The 20,399-nt window shown below is 49.7% G+C and overlaps 1 protein-coding gene and 1 long non-coding RNA gene across 3 annotated transcripts in view; one reads left to right on the top strand and one right to left on the bottom strand.

Annotated features, from left to right (window-relative positions):
- Nucleotides 1–1,558: 1,558 nt before the first annotated feature.
- Nucleotides 1,559–6,953, bottom strand: LOC116945151 (uncharacterized). The gene is made up of 3 exons (XR_004403203.2): nt 6,864–6,953; nt 5,207–5,337; nt 1,559–3,386 (listed from the first exon to the last, which is right to left on the bottom strand). It is a non-coding gene; the product is annotated as an uncharacterized LOC116945151 (long non-coding RNA).
- Nucleotides 6,954–17,514: 10,561 nt separating this feature from the next.
- LOC116945148 (uncharacterized) overlaps nt 17,515–20,399 on the top strand; it is an 82,599-nt gene continuing 79,714 nt past the window's right edge. Inside the window, exons 1-2 of one of the 2 annotated variants that reach the window (XM_032959322.2) lie at nt 17,515–17,857; nt 19,056–19,123. In XM_032959322.2, the coding sequence (XP_032815213.2) occupies nt 19,105–19,123 (19 nt within the window). In that variant the 5' untranslated portion in view covers nt 17,515–17,857; nt 19,056–19,104. The remainder of the gene's footprint in view (nt 17,858–19,055; nt 19,124–20,399) is intronic. The other variant, XM_076068914.1, reaches the window with a different exon arrangement.

Genomic DNA, 20,399 nt, shown 5'->3' with positions numbered 1-20,399 from the left:
ATAGGGACCAAATTTCGGAAGAAGATTAATGATTTCTGGAAACAAAGGTGATTGCATGCATATTACGTCTCCACTATACAATATTGCCTGCATCTAACACTAAATTATGCTTCTATAGTTATTACCTCTTCTAATAATATCTTCAATTTTACATTTATTGAGAGATGCCCGCGTGTGTTGCAAGGTGCCGGGAGGGGTTCGTTGCATCACCGCGGCATCGATCGCGAGAGGAGGCGGGGGGCGGCAGTGGCGTCTTGGGGAGGGGGAGGAGGCCTCCATCCAGCAGTGGATAGACACAAGCCTTAGGGCGGCGGCGGTGAACTGCCATAGAGATGGTCTGTGACTTGCAACGCGGCCATCTCGAAACATCGTGTGGGGAGTGGGGGGTCCGGGGGGGGGGGAACTGCCCATTCAACCCCCCCCTACCACCACCATGTGGGCCCTTTCTGCATTCAATGATTAACAATGAGTGGCATCATTAAAGCCAACACAAAAATGTGGCATTGCAGTGGCACGCGAGAATGCAGCAAACAAATGAACGGTCTTAACAGATGCCGCGGCGTTATCTGCTGTAGTGTCCGCATTTAAGGAATACGGGGGGGGGGAAGGGGGATTTGCAGGCTGTCACCGCGATGAATATGGCTCTCCCGGTTCCTCGTTGGCTTCATTATTGATTTATATTTAGAGCGGGGAAATCCCGAGCATTGGCGTTCTCCCCCCTCCTCTCGCAAGTGTTGCAATGCAGCAGCAGCAGCATCGCAGTGCAGTGCAGCGCGCGCGCGCACCCAGCCCTGCCCGCCTGCGTGCCGCAGTCTGCGATCGCCTATTGTGAGCGCAGACCAGCACCCTGCACAGCCGCTGTTGCATTCAAATTGTTATTCTGCCCGTGCGTCCGTGGCCAGTAATTAAAGGGGTTTGCATGTACGGGTAGCTGTGAGCGTAGGTGCACGTGTGCGTGCGTGTTCGTGCGTGCATGCATGTGCGTGTGCACGCGTGTAGCGTGACGGTTATCTGAACCGGTCATGGGCCTCCCCTAGGTCGACTCCGCCTCAAACGAGTACCGGACGTGGTCTGTAAACATCACCACTGGGGAGACAAAGGCGGCCGGGCGTGGCGTTGGCCACCGACCCCCTCGTGTGCCGTGCCGGGCTTCGTAGGTGCTCGCTAACAGCACTTGCCCCAACAGTCTGTTAGAGGCTATACGGAGGGTCTTTGTCTTTGTGTACACCATGTGCTCATGCAAATGTTGTTATCGCACATCTCCGTTAACATATTCCGAGGTTCACTGCTTGCTATTTCTCGATCAGGGCACGCTGGGTCAGTGGGCTGCATGCATTCTGTCAGTACAATCGGCGTGTTCCTATGGCGTTGCAATCAGTGCGATACTATCACTGCAATCAATGAGCTCCTGCTTATCACAATGAGTGCGATCAGCATGATCATAGCATCGCAACCAACGTGCTGTTATAATCTGCAATAAGTGTGCGTGTGTGTGTGTATCACTGCAATCCGTGTGATCCTGTCAATGCGGTCCTATCTCTGCAGTGAATGTGCCGCTATGATGACATCAATGTGTTTTAGCATTAACATCAGTGTGCTGTTAGCAATGGCCTTCTCACAATGCAATCGGCGTGCGGCTGGCAGTCTGACAATGATAGATGTTGGTGCGAATGCGCAGATATTATTGCAATCCTTGTGCTTTAATCAATGTCATCATGGCGTTTGCATAAACATTCTCTCGCTTCAATCTGTAATTTTCACTCAATGTGCTCTGAGTTAAGCATCGAGATCAGCATGCTCCTATCGTTGCGATCAATAGGCTCATAATAATTGCAATGGGTGTGGTGCTACCAGTTCTATCCCCGTGTTTCTTTGTGGTCAATGCTCAGCTATCATCAGTGCACATGCTATCAGTATGCTGTCTACCGCTATCAGTATGCTGATGTCTACCACTATCAGTATGCTGATGTCTGTCACTATCAGTATGCTGATGTCACTATCAGTATGCTGATGTCAGTATCAGTATGCTGCTTCCTACCACTATCAGTATGCTGATGTCACTATCAGTATGTTGCTGTCACTATCAGTATGCTGATGTCATTATCAGTATGCTGATATCACTATCAGTATGCTGATGTCGCTATCAGTATGCTGATGTCATTATCAATATGCTGATGTCGCTATCAGTATGCTGATGTCACTATCAGTATGCTGCTGTCACTATCAGTATGCTGATTTCCACTATCAGTATGCTGATGTCACTATCAGTATGCTGATGTCACTATCAGTATGCTGATGTCTGCCGCTATCAGTATGTTGATGTCTGCCGCTATCAGTATGCTGCTGTCTGTCACTATCAGTATGCTGATGTCACTATCAGTATGCTTCTGTCACTATCAGTATGCTGATGTCACTATCAGTATGCTGCTGTCTGTCACTATCAGTATGCTGATGTCACTATCAGTATGCTGATGTCTGCCGCTATCAGTATGCTGATGTCTGCCGCTATCAGTATGCTGATGTCTGCCGCTATCAGTATGCTGATGTCTGCCGATATCAGTATGCTGATGTCTGCCGCTATCAGTATGCTGATGTCTGCCGCTATCAGTATGCTGCTGTCAGCGATGCCATCAGCGGCGCTCCCACCGCTGCGCTGCCCCTCCCCGCGGTCCCTTGAGTCGTGCCGCGCGCTGCCGCCGCTCGAGATCCCGAACCGCTTAACCCCTTCCCGGACGCCCGCCTCCAGCGATGGACATTCGCTGGCCAGTCAAGCGGAGAGGCGTTTGCCGCGATCCTCCTCTGGCCTTCTCGTCCCTTCGCCGATGTTGTTTGACTTGCATCCCACTGGGATTGTTTGCACACAGCGTTGGTGTACGGTGCTTTTTCTGGAAGATTTTGCTGTTTTTTTCCTGGATTTTTCTGTTTGCGCATAGTCACTTTAAGATGTTTTCTTGCTCATGTTTTTGGTTTGTTGCGGTTGCACTCGATGCAAGAGCCGAATGGCTCACAGGGCTATACCAAATTAATGAAACTGAAATAAATGAAACTGAATGTTTATTCATCCTTGCGGCCGGCCTTTTTTGCAGCGCCTCTCCTCTGCTCTGTCCGTCGCTCCGTTTCTCAGCTGAGACGTCTTCCATTCCGTCCAGTGTTTGATGTCCGGGTAGATTTTTGTCTTCCTCTTCTCCTAGCTCCTTCGGGTGTTCACCTCCATCACCAGCATCTTTTTTTTCCTTCTCCAGGGTTGCGTCGTGGTGACACTCATTCCTCATAGCAAGCAACACCCGGGTTACATTCCCAAACCGGGCGCCTTTCTAAGTGGAGGTTGTGTCTTCTTCTCCTGTTTTGCGTGGCTTTCCTCCGGCGTCTCCAGTTTCCTCTCATAGCTAAACACATACACAATGTGTGTATGTGTTGGTGGTGGCCAAACGTTTCAATACAGAACCCTAAACACATACACAATGTAACTGGTGGTGGCCAAACGTTTCAATACAGAACCCTCAACACATACACAATGTAACTGGTGCTGGCCAAACGTTTCAATACAGAACCCGCCCGAAGCGGAACATCAGTTTTCCTGAGTAAATAAGTTATTATTACCGTCATTCGAGTGCGTAACTTTTTTTTAAACTTACAATGCAAATTATGAACCCTGCATTTACTGTACTCAACGCACAAAAAGGTCAAATTATAATTTCAGCTGATGTTGAAGGCTTAACAGCGTTTGGACTGGGTGTCGAATGTGATTGAAGCGCGGCTTGTAGTGCAACAACAAACTGTGGAGTGGCATAGCGGCCGCATCTCAAGACGAGGCACGGAAACTGAGCAACAGGATTTCACAGAGAGAGAGAGCGAGAGAGGCAGCCAGCCATGGGCAGGGGAGAAGTGGAACGGTCTTGAGTCTGGACTCGAACAGTCACACGGAGTCGACAGCACGGGATGCTGGGGGAGTGGAGTTCCAGGCTGTGGAGAGCGCGTCTGGACCACCGCTGTTATTGACTTTATTCAGAATGAGATAATAATGTGTATTATGAAGTGTTTAATGTAAATAACTAAGATAGCACAAATGCATCTCTATGCAATGTGCTGAACCCTGCAGCACATTACGTGTGCCTGGTGGAGCGATGTCATTTTTCCTGACCGAGTCTCAAGACTCTCGTTCAGGAGCGCCCCTCTCTCTCGGGATGTTTGGCTGTGGACCCATTCATCATGGGGCATCTTTAGCTGCCCCAACATCGCCGGACCTCAATTGACAGTGGGTTAAGGGACCACATCGTGCTGAGATTCAATATTGAAACCATGCCTGGTGTGTAACCTCGTGCGTGCAAATGCCACTGGGAATCGTTGACACTGCATAATAACGTACGGCTGTAAATGGCATGAGCTCTTTTTTGTAATTGATAATGGGGCATTGCCTACAAAGGTCATTTTTAAACGGTCCTCATATTCCGCGTCACAGGTTACAATTTGCAGACTCGTGAATCGCGGGGACTGTGATGGATGGAGTAATCTTTGATTAGTTTTAATCCAGCAGTGGATTGATCCTGGCTAATCGTGATTATTTAACTCGAAGGCGGAGAGCGTTGGGACGCTGTTACCTGAGGTAGATTCCTGGCTATGGCTAACATCAGTGGGAAAAAGTATGTATGAGTCACCCCTAACCTGTTCACCTTCCTTCACCAACCTAACCTGCACTGACCAGCGTGGTGAAGTATGGTCAAATAACTCCCACGATTGACACGGTGTGGGGGGGCCTCATCCAGCTGTGGATTGACAGAGAGCTGTACACGTACCTGGGAAAGCATGGCTGCTGTATGATATGTTCACACGTATTCTTTGGTTCTTTCGGTAAAGTCACGTAAATAGAAAAATAATAATAAAGTGACGACCGCTTGTGTTGCGATCGAAACGTCGTGGTTTTTATTTTAATTTGATCATTTTATTTGTATTCACTGTATTATTACTATTTTTCTATCTACGTGACTTTACCGAAAGAACCAAAGAATATGAATTCCTGCAGTCACGAAAGTTTAAGTCAAAATATGTGCACACGTGTACATGTCCTTGTCTTGTTGCAAGCCTTGTACGCCATCACATCGAACCCATCGGTTGGTACAGACCACACAGCTTTGTGGATCTCCCAAACTCACTGGGCTGCAAGGTGGCTAAAAGATGGGCAGTACAGCAAGTGGGTTTGTGAGCTCACCTGTGCAGACTTTCAGTGTTGTCCTGCTCGTACAGGCCGTGGGTCCTTTTCCACGCACTCCAAATGTCCTCCCACGTGCAACGCCATAATTCATAGAATTGGCGCGCCCAGCATCCCAATGCAGGGCACTCCTGAAAACAGAGTCTTGCGACTCAATGAGGCTTTCCATGGACAGGTAAACAAATGGCATTATTACTCGCCTGGGGGGATGCTGCCATGTCAATTGTATCTCCCGGCTTGGCAGTTAAACACCAGTGGGATTTTCTTAAACCCCCCTAACCCCTCCACCCCCACCACCCCCACCACCACCGCCTCTGTCCACTGAGCAGTGTAAATGGGTTCGCCACAGTACGCCAGTCTGTGTGGGGCAGGTCGCGTGCGGTGAGATGAAGCGTGGGTGACTGTCACTTCTTCCGAGGCACCTGGCCAGCGTGGAGGCGCAGGCCAAAAGAACCCCCCGCTCGAGGGGCTGTCTCGAGCGCCCTCTAGTGGAGGGGCCTTCCGCCAGCAGCGGCGCGGGCGAGAAATCGCGGGTGCTGCGCCCTCTGCCTCCTTGTTAACGCCACTGGGTCGGTGACCCACAGCGATAGCGTTCGGGTCACCAGCCCAGCAGCGCCGGGAAGGTGTTAACACGAGTAAATATATAATACCCCCCCCCCACCTCCCACCGCCTCTCTCCATACAACCCTTCCTCCATTACGGCTCTGACTGCCCAGTCGTGGCTCGCAGACTCGTGACAACATCTACTCCTCTCTTAATTGCCGTGCGCGCGTTCATTAGCGCCGCGATCCGAGCCCGCCGGCGGTTGTTATCATCGTTGTTGTTGTTGTTTGCTGCAGCTGTTGTTGTTGTCCTACGCTCGTATGCATTTATTTTTATTCAGCCGAAAGCGTGGGATTTTCGACCGCAGTGCCTTGTCCAAGTGCACTCCTGCTGCAAAGTAGCCTGCTACGACTGTTGAAGACGTCACGGCTGTAACGGGAGACGATCTCCTCGTGCACCACTTGCAGATCACGACCTGCCACTCGCTAATTTGCGCATCTTTAAGAGGGAGAGAGAGAGAGAAAAACACATCCAAGGCTTCGGTGGAATTCCCGAATTGTTTGATTTCATTGTTTGCGGTTCGAAAATATGTGCGTTTAAGCAGGGGGCGGTATAATCTGCGTGCCAGACTCGAGGCTGCGGGGGAATCTCATCTGGGCGCCAGATGAGTCGGAAAACTGAGCCGACGGCGTGGACTGTGGGAGAAAAAACAACAACATCATCATCTGAAACATCTGCAGCAAGTGCTCGGATTATTATAATTTTGGTGCCGTTGATTGGCAGCAGTTTTCCCAACACGCAACGAAACGCGAGGTTTTATTGACATTGGAGAACCCGACTCCTCCACGCATCAATTGCTACCGCTAGAACAATTTTTGTGTTTACCCCCCCCCTCCCCCGCAATATTTGTTTTTATTTGTGTCAACATCGCAAGGCAATTTTAGAACATCATGGAGCGGAGCGGCAGTCACGACTCCAAGCGGCCACAGTAAACACGGAGCGCTTGCCTCTGCATTACTGCAGCAGTAGCAGCGGCAACAGCGCAGCTCCCTGCTGCACCTGCGCGTGGCGTGGAGGGAACTGCGCGTTAGGGCGTCGGATGCGGCTGCTTCACCTGGCGACTGGAGTCCCTGCCGTGCCGGGTTCCTCGCTGCCTTCACGTCAAAGGGGCTCGACTCCCAGCCATGGTGCAGCCGCGTTTCCTCGTGTTGTTTGGACGTCGCCGCGGATCGAGCCCTGTTCACCCCGAGATCAGCAATGCCTCACTCGCCCGTGAGTCTCTCCTTCTCACTTGCGGCCAGTCTGGATTTCTGTCCGCCTGGCTGGTTGTCCCTCCGTCTCACTGGTTCTCTGTCTGGCTGGCTGTCGCACTTTCTGTCTGGCTGAGTGACTGTTTGCCTGCTTGCCTATCTCTCCGGGTGGTTAGCTCGATGTTTGGTTTGGGAGTCTCGTTGCTTTGTCTCTCTGTCTGTCTGTCTAACTGTTTGGTTGTCAGCCTGAATTTATAATTATTTTGCTGTTGAGCTCTTTTTATGTATGGCTGTCTGGCTATATTCTTGTCAGAGTATTTACTGCATTCTGTTAGCCTAAAGTAACTATTTGAATAACGTTTACTGAATACGAACGCTATCTGAATGTTGGCATGGTTTCCAATACTATAAAAGTTCCAATATCAAAACACCGAGTATAGCTCGCGACCTCACAGGAGCACACACCGATCATCATTAACAACAACAGCGGCGAATTGGATTTTAAACCAGGAAGAAAAACCATGCTTCCGCATGGATTCTTGGAACGCTTTTACCACACGCGTTTTTTTTCCCTCGGAAATGTTTATTGGCGGTATGGAGGCCGACGGGAAGTCGTCATGAACATTTAAATTGCATCATCGCGAGTTTTGGGCAACCCTCTGATGAATTTGACTGGGTTCCTAGAGGGGAAATTCCTGAGCGGCATCACAACTTTAAGCTAAAACATCCCTTATACTGGGTCTTATTTACTGAGAAATTACTGTGTCGCTGGCAGAGCCGGCGTGCGACTAATAGCCACAGCCACAGCGAGGTATATACTGGATGTGGTGTGCCGGGTGCGGATATATTTCCCGGGTCGTTGAACTAGACAAAGCGGACTCAAATCAGGCTCTGTGTAGATTTCATTTATCAAAATCAGAATATGTATTTATACTGGAGGAATCCGATGAGCTACGAAGCTCTTTGGCACAGACGTCCAGTAAATAACCCGTGGCAAATGTTTCAGTGTCGCTGTGAAACCCGCGGGGTGGTAACGACGAGGGCCCGGTCGTCTTCTGTTCCAGAGACGATCGAGAAATGTGAAGTTGAGACGAAGCCCGAGATGGCGTGGCCAGCAACAAAAAAGGTGAGTGGAGAGCACCCATCCTCAACCACGCAGATTCTCAACGACCCCCACCTAACAGAGTGTTGGATGGGCGGGGGGGGGTCGACTGTATGGAGGAGCTGTAGCCGAGGGGACACGGGGAAGCTTAGTTTCACGAGCAAACGATGTGGATTCGAATCCCTGGAACTTTTTCGGCCACAGCACGCTTACGATCAGTAAAACATGTGTTTATGATTTTTTTTTCATGCGATTAAATTACGATTCATGTAAAATAATTCATGCTTCCAGCCCACAAGTGGGCCTGCAGCGGCAGGGCCTGACGCGGCGCGTGTCCCCCCGCAGGCCACGGAGCGCTCGCTGCACGGGGAGAGGACGCTGCGCTTCAGCGAGGCCGTGCAGGTCACCGAGGTGCAGGACTACGACCGACGCTCCGACAAGCCCTGGACGCGGCTCACGGCATCCGACAAGGTGCGAACCGCCACCGCCAATACTCGCCACCGCAGATACCGCCACGACCAACACCGCCCACATCATCGTCACAATCAATCGCCACCACCACCACCACCACCACAGAAACTGCCACCAACTCCACAGGAGCCGCTACCACTGCCAACAACACCGCCACCGTCACCGCCACCACCGAAACTGTCGCCATCACTGTCACCAAAAACTGCCACCACCACCATCACCGCCGCTCATTGCTTGTGCTCGCGTCGATGCGCGTGCAGGCTGCCATCCGTCGAGAGCTCAACACCTACAAGAGCTGCGAAATGGAAGTTCACCACCACAGCCGCCACCTCACCAGGTGAGCAACACTGGCTAATGTTTTCCGGATCGGCGGCAGAGCGCCGCCGGGAGGGAAAGCGCCGCGGTTGGAGCCCTCGGGTCGGCTCCTTGGCACGGCGGAGCCACTGGGCCGCTGAGCGAGAGTTGGAAGAAAAGCGACGGGACCTCACCGGAAGTGGCTTCGCACGTACAGATGTAAAGCACGCCGCCTCTTCTTCGCTCACGTGCGTCCCCTTCCTTCCGTGCGTTGCAGGTTCCACCGGCTGTAGCTGGCACTCGCCCCCAAGTGACGTTTGGTGACTTCGGGTGTCGTGACGATCCGGTGAGGATGACGACGGCACGACGGGGTTTCAACCGAGACCCAGCAACTAAGGAGAGCCGGTCGACCGGAGGACAGGCGTCGAATCGGTGCCTTGCCACTCAAGTGTCGGAGGATCTGGCGTCTGCCCAAGCGCGGTGCACTCTGCGGCAGAGTGATGCATGCTGGGATTTCGAGGCTACTGTGAGGTTTATAAGGAGACGCTTTGGCACGCTGATGACTTTACAGTGGCCCCTTTATTCTGGCACTAACCGATAGCCACCAGCATCTTTGACTCGAAGGCCGCCCGTTGTAAATGGCTCTTAACATGCGAGCCCCGCGATTCTGAGAATGATCTGAATGGTCATTGGGAACGTGGCAGTAGCTGGTGGATCAGTGGCCTGGGCCCCTCCGTGGCACGTAGGCCCCGGTGCAAGTAGCTGCACTGCTCGTGCACTCGATAGCTACGCCACTTTGGTGAGCAGAACAGATCTGGGCTCACTCGGCGAACGGCACGTTATTGCCAATTGAGAGACTCTGCAATGTGGGTTTACATAACGTATGAATGAGGCCATACAAATGGGGGAATGGAAGCATCGGGATCGTTTGAAAAGCGATTCTTTTGTTATTTTGGATGGGAGGAAATGAGGGGTGGAGTGGGTACTGAGACGACGGTGCAGTGAAACACGTGGGTGAAAATTTGGGGTTGAGGGCCGGTTACCGAAACCCGGCATTGGAGCGGTCTCCACGAGTCTGGCGACCATGGGGAGGAGAGAAGACCTCGGCGTAGATGGTGGGAGACGGCCAGGGCAGGTCTTGGAGGTCGCTGCGCTGCGTGTCTCCCGCGCAGCAGCTGCGAGAATCTGGCAGAGGGTGGAAGAGGTGTGGTGACATCGGGTTCGTCTATAGATGGGGGAGTGGGGTACGGGGCCCAGGGCAATTCACCTCGCATGTACCTCCCCTCCCTCCACGCCTTCAAACTAAACCGGGAGTATAACCATCCGACGGCGTGATGACGAAGTGCGGAACTCCCCAAAAGCGCGGGGCCCGGGACGGTCGCCGCGATTCGCCGTAGCCCTCGGGGTGGCTCTGGGTGTCACCAACGCCTTTGGCCATGGCGACGCGTTTAGTGTCGGCGGTAGACGGACGAGGCTGAAGACGGCTGCGTGACGAGAGGCGGTCACGGGCAGAGGAGGAGAGGGAAGCTCTGCGGGTCCTTTAGTTAATGTCGGGTGGTTTGTGTTGTAATTTCATTGCGTGATTGTCGTAGGAGGCTGATCAGAGACCAAAATTGGAGCAAAGTTGTGTGTGTGTGTGTTTTGTATTCGGTTAAAATGCCAAACGGAGCACAAGGGGAGTATTCAGAATTTCCGCAGTACAGCTCGCCGGGTTTCCCCGTGAGGGCGCCGTGCCGACCCGCAGCACCTTTGGCTCGGCGCGTCGACTGTTTATTGCCTTTCTACTCGAGGTGAAGATGCCAAATGAATGAGTAACCGCAGTTTCACGCGTTGCTTTTTGTTGTCGTCGTCTTTCAGCAATTCAATGTTTTAAATAGATCCGCGTGTGCGCGCGTGTTTTCTTACGACTGACTTTGTAAAGTTATAATAATGGATGTTTATTTTTATGAGTCCTGAGCAGATCATAATTATAATTATTATTACGACGGTGCTGCTTTTACTAAATGCGTAGGTTTTATCGGTCGTGTTGTACGCCTATCCGATGCGTTGTCGGGTTCTACCGCCTGCTGCTTGGCACGCTGTCCAACGTTTCGCACCACGCGGAGCAAAACGTGCTGGGAGCTGCTATTCAGTCCCTGAAGAAGCTCCCAGCACGTGCAGCGAAACGTCGGACACCGTGCCTAGCAGCACACAGAGACGCATCGCGGTGCTATGATGATGACGACGTATTTAATGAGGCGCTCTCTCTGATGTCCATGTCTGTCCGCCGCTAGCTTTTGTACCGAGACCGTGATTTTGAAAACAGCTGACTACTGGATTCGTATTCACATCTTACGGACAAGAGCGATGCTGTGCATCACGTGATCCAAGGTTGTCCTGAGTAGTAGAGGATTGTTTTGTATCACGGTGTATAACTGCAATTTACTACATTGTGATTACAATCGTCGGTAGGAGTAGCATTCAGAATAAAAGGCAATCAGTTTATCGCATTAAGTTAGCGTTCGACGCAAAGTTTAACAACCAAGTTTGATATATTGTATCGGAAATGAGTTAGAAAAAAAACATTTTTAGAGAAAACTTTAAACCCAATGTTCAGCATTGTAACTCCCGCTGTCGACACTTGTCATTGACTCAAGTGCCTTTTTGAGGATTTCTAAAACGTGGCACGTGTGTGCCCGATGGCTTATAAACTTCGACGTCTCTTCTCGGCTCAACCGTCTCTGTGTCTTATGTCTCGTGCCACGTACAGCCACTTCACCAGTGAACACCACAGACGCTTATCACGGCGGGGGGGGGGGGGATGCTTTTAAATTTATGTTCAAGTTCTTCAGAGCTGTCCGCCTCTCCTTCTGCCGTGCGTAAAGTTCATCCAATAGGGATACCATTTTTTTTAGTGCAAAGTCCCCTTGCCGTCAGTCGATTTGTCCGAGAGAAAAAAACCGGCCACATTGATCTGATCAAAGAGTTGCTCTCACAAACTGCTAACCATAAAACCGGCGATAAAAGCGTTCGCCTTCCCAGCCACTGTGTTGTATGTGGAGTACGTGTGGTGAACTTCTTTCGCACCGTACGTAGCCAAGAGGCCCTACGCCGTGTGGCGCCATCTCGTTGTGCCGCATGGAAAGCAACATTCACCATGGCTTCTCATGACGTGACCATGCAACGCCACCAGGTGCCCGACAACATCGTCCATTGCCAGCACTACCCAGAGCTCCTAATCTACCACACACATACACACCCCCTGCCAGCACCACCTGGCGAACAAACAGATCAGTGGTGGAATATCTCGGTGCCTGGAACGAGGTATAGTGGGCGAAGTGACTACATTATCAGTAGTGTAGTGACTACATTATCAGTGGCGTAGTAACTACATTATCAGTGACGTAGTAACTACATTATCAGTGGTGTAGTAACTACATTATCAGTGACGTAGTAACTACATTATCAGTGGTGTAGTAACTACATTATCAGTGGTGTAGTGACTACATTATCAGTGGCGTAGTGACTACATTATCAGTGGCGTAGTAACTACATTATCAGTGGTGCAGTGACTACATTATCAGTGGTGTAGTGACTATATTATCAGTGCGGTAGTGACTACATTATCAGTGGCGTAGTTACTACATTATCAGTAGTGTAGTGACTATATTATCAGTGGTGTAGTAACTACATTATCAGTGATTTAAAGCTTTCGTGACTGCAGTAATTCATATTCTTAGCTCTTTCGGTAAAGTCACGTTGACTTTACCGAAAGAGCTAAGTATATACATTATCAGTGGTGTAGTAACTACATTATCAGTGGTGTAGTAACTACATTATCAGTGGCGTAGTAACTACATCATCAGTGGTGTAGTGACTACATTATCAGTGGCGTAGTCACTACATTATCAGTGGCGTAGTAACTACATCATCAGTGGTGTAGTGACTACATTATCAGTGGTGTAGTGACTACATTATCAGTGGTGTAGTAAACTACATTATCAGAGGTGTAGTGACTACATTATCAGTGAGTGTTGTAACTACATTATCAGTGGTGTAGTAACTACATTATCAGTGGTGTAGTCACTACATTATCAGTGGTGTAGTGACTACATTATCAGTGGTGTAGTAACTACATTATCAGTGGTGTAGTGACTACATTATCAGTGGTGTAGTGACTACATTATCAGTGGTGTAGTGACTACATTATCAGTGGTGTAGTAACTGCATTATCAGTGGTGTAGTAACTATATTATCAGTTGCGTAGAAACTAAATTATCAGTGGTGTAGTAACTACATTATCAGTGGCGTAGTAACTACATTATCAGTGGCGTAGTAACTACATTATCAGTGGTGTAGTGACTACATTATCAGTGGCGTAGTAACTACATTATCAGTGGTGTAGTGACTACATTATCAGTGGTGTAGTAACTACATTATCAGTGGTGTAGTAACTACATTTTCAGTGACGTAGTAACTACATTATCAGTGGTGTAGTAACAACATTATCAGTGGTGTAGTAACTACATTATCAGTGGCGTAGTGACTACATTATCAATGGTGTCGTAACTACATTATCAGTTGTGTAGTGCCTATATTATTAGTGTTGTAGTAACTACATTATCAGTGGTGTAGTGACTACATTATCAGTGGCGTAGTAACTACATTATCAGTGGCGTGGTAAACTACATTATCAGTGGTGTAGTGACTACATTATCAGTGGCGTAGTAACTACATAATCAGTGGTGTAGTGACTACATTATCAGTGGCATAGTAACTACATTATCAGTGGTGTAGTAAACTACATTATCAGTGGTGTAGTGACTACATTATCAGTGGTGTAGTAACTACATTATCAGTGGTGTAGTGACTACATTATCAGTGGCGTAGTGACTACATTATCAGTGGCGTAGTAACTACATTATCAGTGGTGCAGTGACTACATTATCAGTGGTGTAGTGACTATATTATCAGTGGGTAGTGACTACATTATCAGTGATTTAAAGCTTTCGTGACTGCAGTAATTCATATTCTTAGCTCTTTCGGTAAAGTCACGTTGACTTTACCTAAAGAGCTAAGAATATACATTATCAGTGGTGTAGTAACTACATTATCAGTGGTGTAGTAACTACATTATCAGTGGCGTAGTAACTACATTATCAGTGGCGTGGTAAACTACATTATCAGTGGTGTAGTGACTACATTATCAGTGGCGTAGTAACTACATAATCAGTGGTGTAGTGACTACATTATCAGTGGCATAGTAACTACATTATCAGTGGTGTAGTAAACTACATTATCAGTGGTGTAGTGACTACATTATCAGTGGTGTAGTAACTACATTATCAGTGGTGTAGTGACTACATTATCAGTGGCGTAGTGACTACATTATCAGTGGCGTAGTAACTACATTATCAGTGGTGCAGTGACTACATTATCAGTGGTGTAGTGACTATATTATCAGTGGGGTAGTGACTACATTATCAGTGGCGTAGTCACTACATTATCAGTGGTGTAGTGACTATATTATCAGTGGTGTAGTAACTACATTATCAGTGATTTAAAGCTTTCGTGACTGCAGTAATTCATATTCTTAGCTCTTTCGGTAAAGTCACGTTGACTTTACCTAAAGAGCTAAGAATATACATTATCAGTGGTGTAGTAACTACATTATCAGTGGTGTAGTAACTACATTATCAGTGGCGTAGTAACTACATCATTAGTGGTGTAGTGACTACATTATCAGTGGCGTAGTCACTACATTATCAGTGGCGTAGTAACTACATCATCAGTGGTGTAGTGACTACATTATCAGTGGTGCAGTAACTACATTATCAGTGGCGTAGTAACTACATTATCAGTGGCATAGTGACTACATTATCAGTGGTGTAGTGACTACATTATCAGTGGTGTAGTAAACTACATTATCAGTGGTGTAGTGACTACATTATCAGTGAGTGTTGTAACTACATTATCAGTGGTGTAGTAACTACATTATCAGTGGTGTAGTCACTACATTATCAGCGGTGTAGTGACTACATTATCAGTGGTGTAGTAACTACATTATCAGTGGTGTAGTGACTACATTATCAGTGGTTTAGTGACTACATTATCAGTGGTGTAGTAACTGCATTATCAGTGGTGTAGTAACTACATTATCAGTGGTGTAGTGACTACATTATCAGTGGTGTAGTGACTACATTATCAGTGGTGTAGTGACTACATTATCAGTGTTGTAGTAACTACATTGTTAGTGGTGTAGTGACTACATTATCAGTGGTGTAGTGACTACATTATCAGTGGTGTAGTAACTACATTATCAGTGGTGTAGTGACTACATTATCAGTGGTGTAGTAACTACATTATCAGTGGTGTAGTAACTACATTATCAGTAGTGTAGTGACTACATTATCAGTGGCGTAGTAAGGACATTATCAGTGACGTAGTAACTACATTGTCAGTGGTGTAGTGACTACATTATCAGTGGTGTAGTGACTACATTATCAGTGGTGTAGTGACTACATTATCAGTGGTGTAGTAACTACATTATCAGTGGTGTTGTGACTACATTATCAGTGGTGTAGTGACTACATTATCAATGGTGTAGTGACTACATTATCAGTCACATAGTAACTACATTATCAGTGGTGTTGTGACTACATTATCAGTGGTGTAGTGACTACGTTATCAGTGGTGTAGTAACTACATTATCAGTGGTGTAGTAACTACATTATCAGTGGTGTTGTGACTACATTATCAGTGGTGTAGTAACTACATTATCAGTGGTGTAGTGACTACATTATCAGTGGTGTAGTGACTGCATTATCAGTGGTCTAGTGACTACATTATCAGTGGTGTAGTGACTACATTATCAGTGGTGTAGTGACTACATCATCAGTGGCGTAGTGACTACATTATCAGTGGCGTAGTAAGGACATTATCAGTGACGTAGTAACTACATTATCAGTGGTGTAGTGACTTCATTATCAGTGGTGTAGTGACAACATTATCAGTGGTGTAGTGACTACATTATCAGTGGTGTAGTGACTATATCAGTGGTGTAGTGACTACATTATCAGTGGTGTAGTCACTACATTATCACTGGTGTAGTGACTACATTATCAGTGGTGTAGTAACTACATTATCAGTGGTGTTGTGACTACATTATCAGTGGTGTAGTGACTACATTATCAGTGGTGTAGTAACGACATTATCAGTGGTGTAGTGACTACATTATCAGTGGTGTAGTGGCTACATTATCAGTGTTGTAGTAACTACATTATCAGTGGTGTAGTAACTACATTATAAGTGGTGTAGTGACTACATTATCAGTGGTGTAGTGACTACGTTATCAGTGAGTAGTAACTACATTATCAGTGGTGTAGTGACTACATTATCAGTGGTTTAGTGACTACATTATCAGTGGTGTAGTCACTACATTATCAGTGGTGTAGTAACTACATTATCAGTGGTGTTGTGACTACATTATCAGTGGTGTAGTCGCTACTTCATCAGCTCAGTGGGTGTGGCAATCGGCCAGGTGGGGCCCTAATATTTCATTCGTCTCGCACGGTCTCCAAACGTTAACTCTCATAATGTCATTTAAATAAAACGTGGAACGTAAAGGAAAGCATTTTCATAAAGCACATTTAAACCGCGATTTCAATAACTTTAGTTGTTCTTTGACACTTGTTGCAAACAAATCTCATGGTGTTTGTCATGGGCGGGGTGGGGGGGGTGGAGAACTCGTAGGCTTGGCCACCAGGCGTGGAGTGGGGGGCAAGGCACCCTTGCCTGCCCCACGCGAAGCTAGACAACTGGCCGAGGTGCCAGTTTTGGGCTCTGGTTTACAACAATGAATGCAGCTCCCTAGTGGGTGGCGCTCCCGTCAGCTGCGGCACTCAACGGGTCTCGCGCCGTCTTAGACCTTCGTCCGTGGGATGTTAAATTGCCGTGTGCTCCTATTGCTTCAGGACCGTCGTGAGTGCTCGTAGCACACCGGGTTAATCACTCTGACCCATCAAAATGTCACAACACGTTCACGAACGGTTTATAGCGTGCGCCCCTCTGTGCGAGTGTTCAACGCAGGGTGTTGAATACTTCATTATACACCCAACCGGTCTCCATGCTGTTTGTTCTGTGTGTATTCGCCTATAACTCAGAGCGTGGCGTGGTTGAGGTGGCCGCCGGATAGTTTAGAGGTTAGGAGCTTCAACAAGCATCACGTTTTTGGCTGCGAGCCATCGAGCCAAAGGCGCCGGTCACCGCGTCGCGCGGCGCTTTCAGATGCGCTTCAGCGGCCGTCTGGAACGCTCTTGCTTCCGATATCAGGAGAGCACTGGAGCTGTGCGCTTTTTAATCTAGATCAAAAAGGCATTGCTTGTTACATTTAGTTTGTTGTCCTTCTCTCGAACCTCAGATCAAGTTTGAAAAATAACCTAAAAAAATAACAGATAAGGATTCACCATCATACCGGGACACGTTGCTGCCATCATTCGCAAACGTAGAATAAAAATGCCACTTGGCTTGAACAAGGCTCAACATCGGAGAGGATCGGAAGGAGCAGACCCCAAAACCTGCCACTGGCCCAGCGGACTGAACCGTCTGAGCTAACCACTGCGCCACCGCTCCCTCGGCGGCCACACATCGCCAATCCCAGCAGCAGGGGGCGCCGCGTGTTCTACCCTCGTGGAAACTCGCCCGCTTTCATCGCCGTGACGACGGCGCGGGATCACAGCCCCCGCCTCGCCTCCGGCGTGCACTCAGCAGGAGCAGCAGCAGCAGGAGGAGGAGCAGCAGCAGCAGGAGGAGGAGCAGCAGCAGGAGCAGCAGCAGGAGGAGGAGCAGCAGGAGGAGCAGCAGCAGGAGGGGGGCTACATTGGAGCCGCCGCCGCCGCCGCGTCCCCCGCTGCCCGCTGAGTGGTGGCGCGCGAAGAGTCCCCGGAGGACGCCACCGCCTCCGCCGGGCGGGATCTGCGCAGCGGACGAAATGGAGGAGCCGCGTTGAGAGAGGTCTGTCTGTGCTGGCGCGGTGGGGCTGCCCGGTGCTGATGGTGGTGGTCGTGCCGCTGCTGTGATTGTTGGTGGTGGTGGTGGTGCTGCTGCTACTGCTCGTGGTGGTAGGGGCGGAGCGGTGGTGCAGCGGTTAGCGCTGCGCTACGAACCCGGCGACCCCAGTTCGAATCCCGCTCACGACCAACGCTGGTGACGATTATCAGAACCGGTCCTGGGCGTCCCCTAGGTCGACTCAGCCTCAAATGAGTACCTGGTGCGGTGTGTAAACATCGCCACTAGGGAGACAAAGGCGGCCGGGCGTGGTGCTGGCCACCCACCCCCTCGTGTGCCGTACCGGTCTTCATAGGTGCTACTTGCTAACAGCACTTGCCTCTACAGTCTGTTAAGGCTACACGGGGGATCTTTGTATTTGGTGGTGCTATTGGTGGTGCTTGGTGGTGGTGGTATAGCTGCTGCTGGTGGTGCAACTGTTCTTGGTGGTGGTGGTGGTGTTGGTGGTGGTGGTGCCTCGATGGAGGAGGCTCGTGAAGGACGCTGCTGTTGCTGCTGCTGGGCAGTTGGAGGCAGTCGCCCTTCAGCAACCACGGAGGGCAGAGAGAGAAGCGACGCTCACAACAACGAGCGGACCGCTGGGCGGATAAAATACAGCAAGTTGTCACAGTAGGGGGTACAGCTGGTGGTGCATCTACCGGTCATCTCAGTCGGCCGACCCATGGCACCTGCTGGGTCTGTCCCGAGACCTGCACCTAGCCTGGCACACTAGGGAGGTACAGCTGGTGTTCATCTGTCGGTCATCTCAGTCAGCCGACCCATGGCACCTGCTGGGTCTGCCCCGAGACCTCCTGCACCTAGCCTGGCACAGTAGGGTACAGCTGGTGTCCATCTACCGGTCATCTCAGTCAGCCGACCCATGGCACCTGCTGGGTCTGTTCCGTGACCTCCTGCCTTCGACATTTCACGTGGCCTCAAAGTGCACCTAGCCTGGCACAGGCGCCGTGGTGACGTCGCCGTCACTTCGTGGCGAACGGCGGCTGTTGGTGTTGGTGCCACTGTTGATGCTGCTGCTGCTGGTTTTTCCACTGCTGGATGGTGATGCGTCGTGTGCTTGTGGTATTGGTGCTACTGTTGAATCTGCTGCTGGTGCTGCTGGTTTTTCCACTGCTGGATGGTGATGCGTCGTGTGCTTGTGCTGCAGCTCGTGCCTGACTGGGAATCGGGGGACGACGAGGAGGTTCGACGAGGTGATGGCGCGTGGAAGAGGAGGTGAGTGGAGAAGGCGGTGGTGAGAGGTGGTTGTGGTGAGTGGTGGTGAGAAGTTGTTGTGGTGAGTGGAGGTGGTGGTGAGAAGTGGTTGTGGTGAGTGGTGGTGAGAAGTTGTGGTGAGTGGTGGTGGTGGTGAGAAGTTGTTGTGGTGAGTGGAGGTGGTGGTGAGAAGTGGTTGTGGTGAGTGGTGGTGGTGGTGGTGGTGAGAGGTGGTTGTGGTGAGTGGTGGTGAGAAGTGGTTGTGGTGAGTGGAGGTGGTGGTGGTGAGAGGTGGTTGTGGTGAGTGGTGGTGAGAAGTTGTTGTGGTGAGTGGAGGTGGTGGTGGTGAGAGGTGGTTGTGGTGAGTGGTGGTGAGAAGTTGTTGTGGTGAGTGGAGATGGTGGTGGTGAGGAGTGGTTGTGGTGAGTGTAGGTGGTGGTGGTGAGGAGTGGTTGTGGTGAGTGGTGGTGAGAAGTGGTTGTGGTGAGTGGAGGTGGTGGTGGTGAGAGGTGGTTGTGGTGAGTGGTGGTGAGAAGTTGTTGTGGTGAGTGGAGGTGGTGGTGGTGAGAGGTGGTTGTGGTGAGTGGTGGTGAGAAGTTGTTGTGGTGAGTGGAGATGGTGGTGGTGAGGAGTGGTTGTGGTGACTGTAGGTGGTGGTGGTGAGGAGTGGTTGTGGTGAGTGGTGGTGAGAAGTGGTTGTGGTGAGTGGAGGTGGTGGTGGTGAGAGGTGGTTGTGGTGAGTGGTGGTGAGAAGTTGTTGTGGTGAGTGGAGGTGGTGGTGGTGAGAGGTGGTTGTGGTGAGTGGTGGTGAGAAGTTGTTGTGGTGAGTGGAGATGGTGGTGGTGAGGAGTGGTTGTGGTGAGTGTAGGTGGTGGTGGTGAGGAGTGGTTGTGGTGAGTGGAGGTGGTGGTGGTGAGAAGTTGTTGTGGTGAGTGGAGGTGGTGGTGGTGAGAAGTTGTTGTGGTGAGTAGAGGTGGAGATGGTGAGGAGTGGTTGTGGTGAGTGGAGATTTTGGTGGTGATAAGTGGCTGTGGTGATTGGGGGTGGTGGTGAGCGGATGTAGTGGTGCATGAGTAGAAGTGGGGTAGAGTGGTAGGGAGCGTTGACTGATCATGGCTGATGATGATGGGGGGGGGGGGTGAGCGGAGGAGGTGGTGGTGAGTGAAGGTGGTGAGTGAAGGTACAGTGAGGGAAAAAAGCATTTGATCCCCTGCTGATTTTGTACGTTTGCCCACTGACAAAGAAATTATCAGTCTATAATTTTAATGGTAGGTTTATTTGAACAGTGAGAGACAGA

The sequence above is a fragment of the Petromyzon marinus genome, chromosome 23 (assembly GCF_048934315.1).
Source record: "Petromyzon marinus isolate PM22_M1 ecotype Great Lakes invasive population chromosome 23, UKy_Petmar_22M1.pri1.0, whole genome shotgun sequence".
NCBI lineage: Eukaryota > Metazoa > Chordata > Hyperoartia > Petromyzontiformes > Petromyzontidae > Petromyzon > Petromyzon marinus.
The sequence above is the reverse complement of the archived record's forward strand: the minus strand, read 5'-3'. Positions and strand labels throughout refer to the sequence as shown.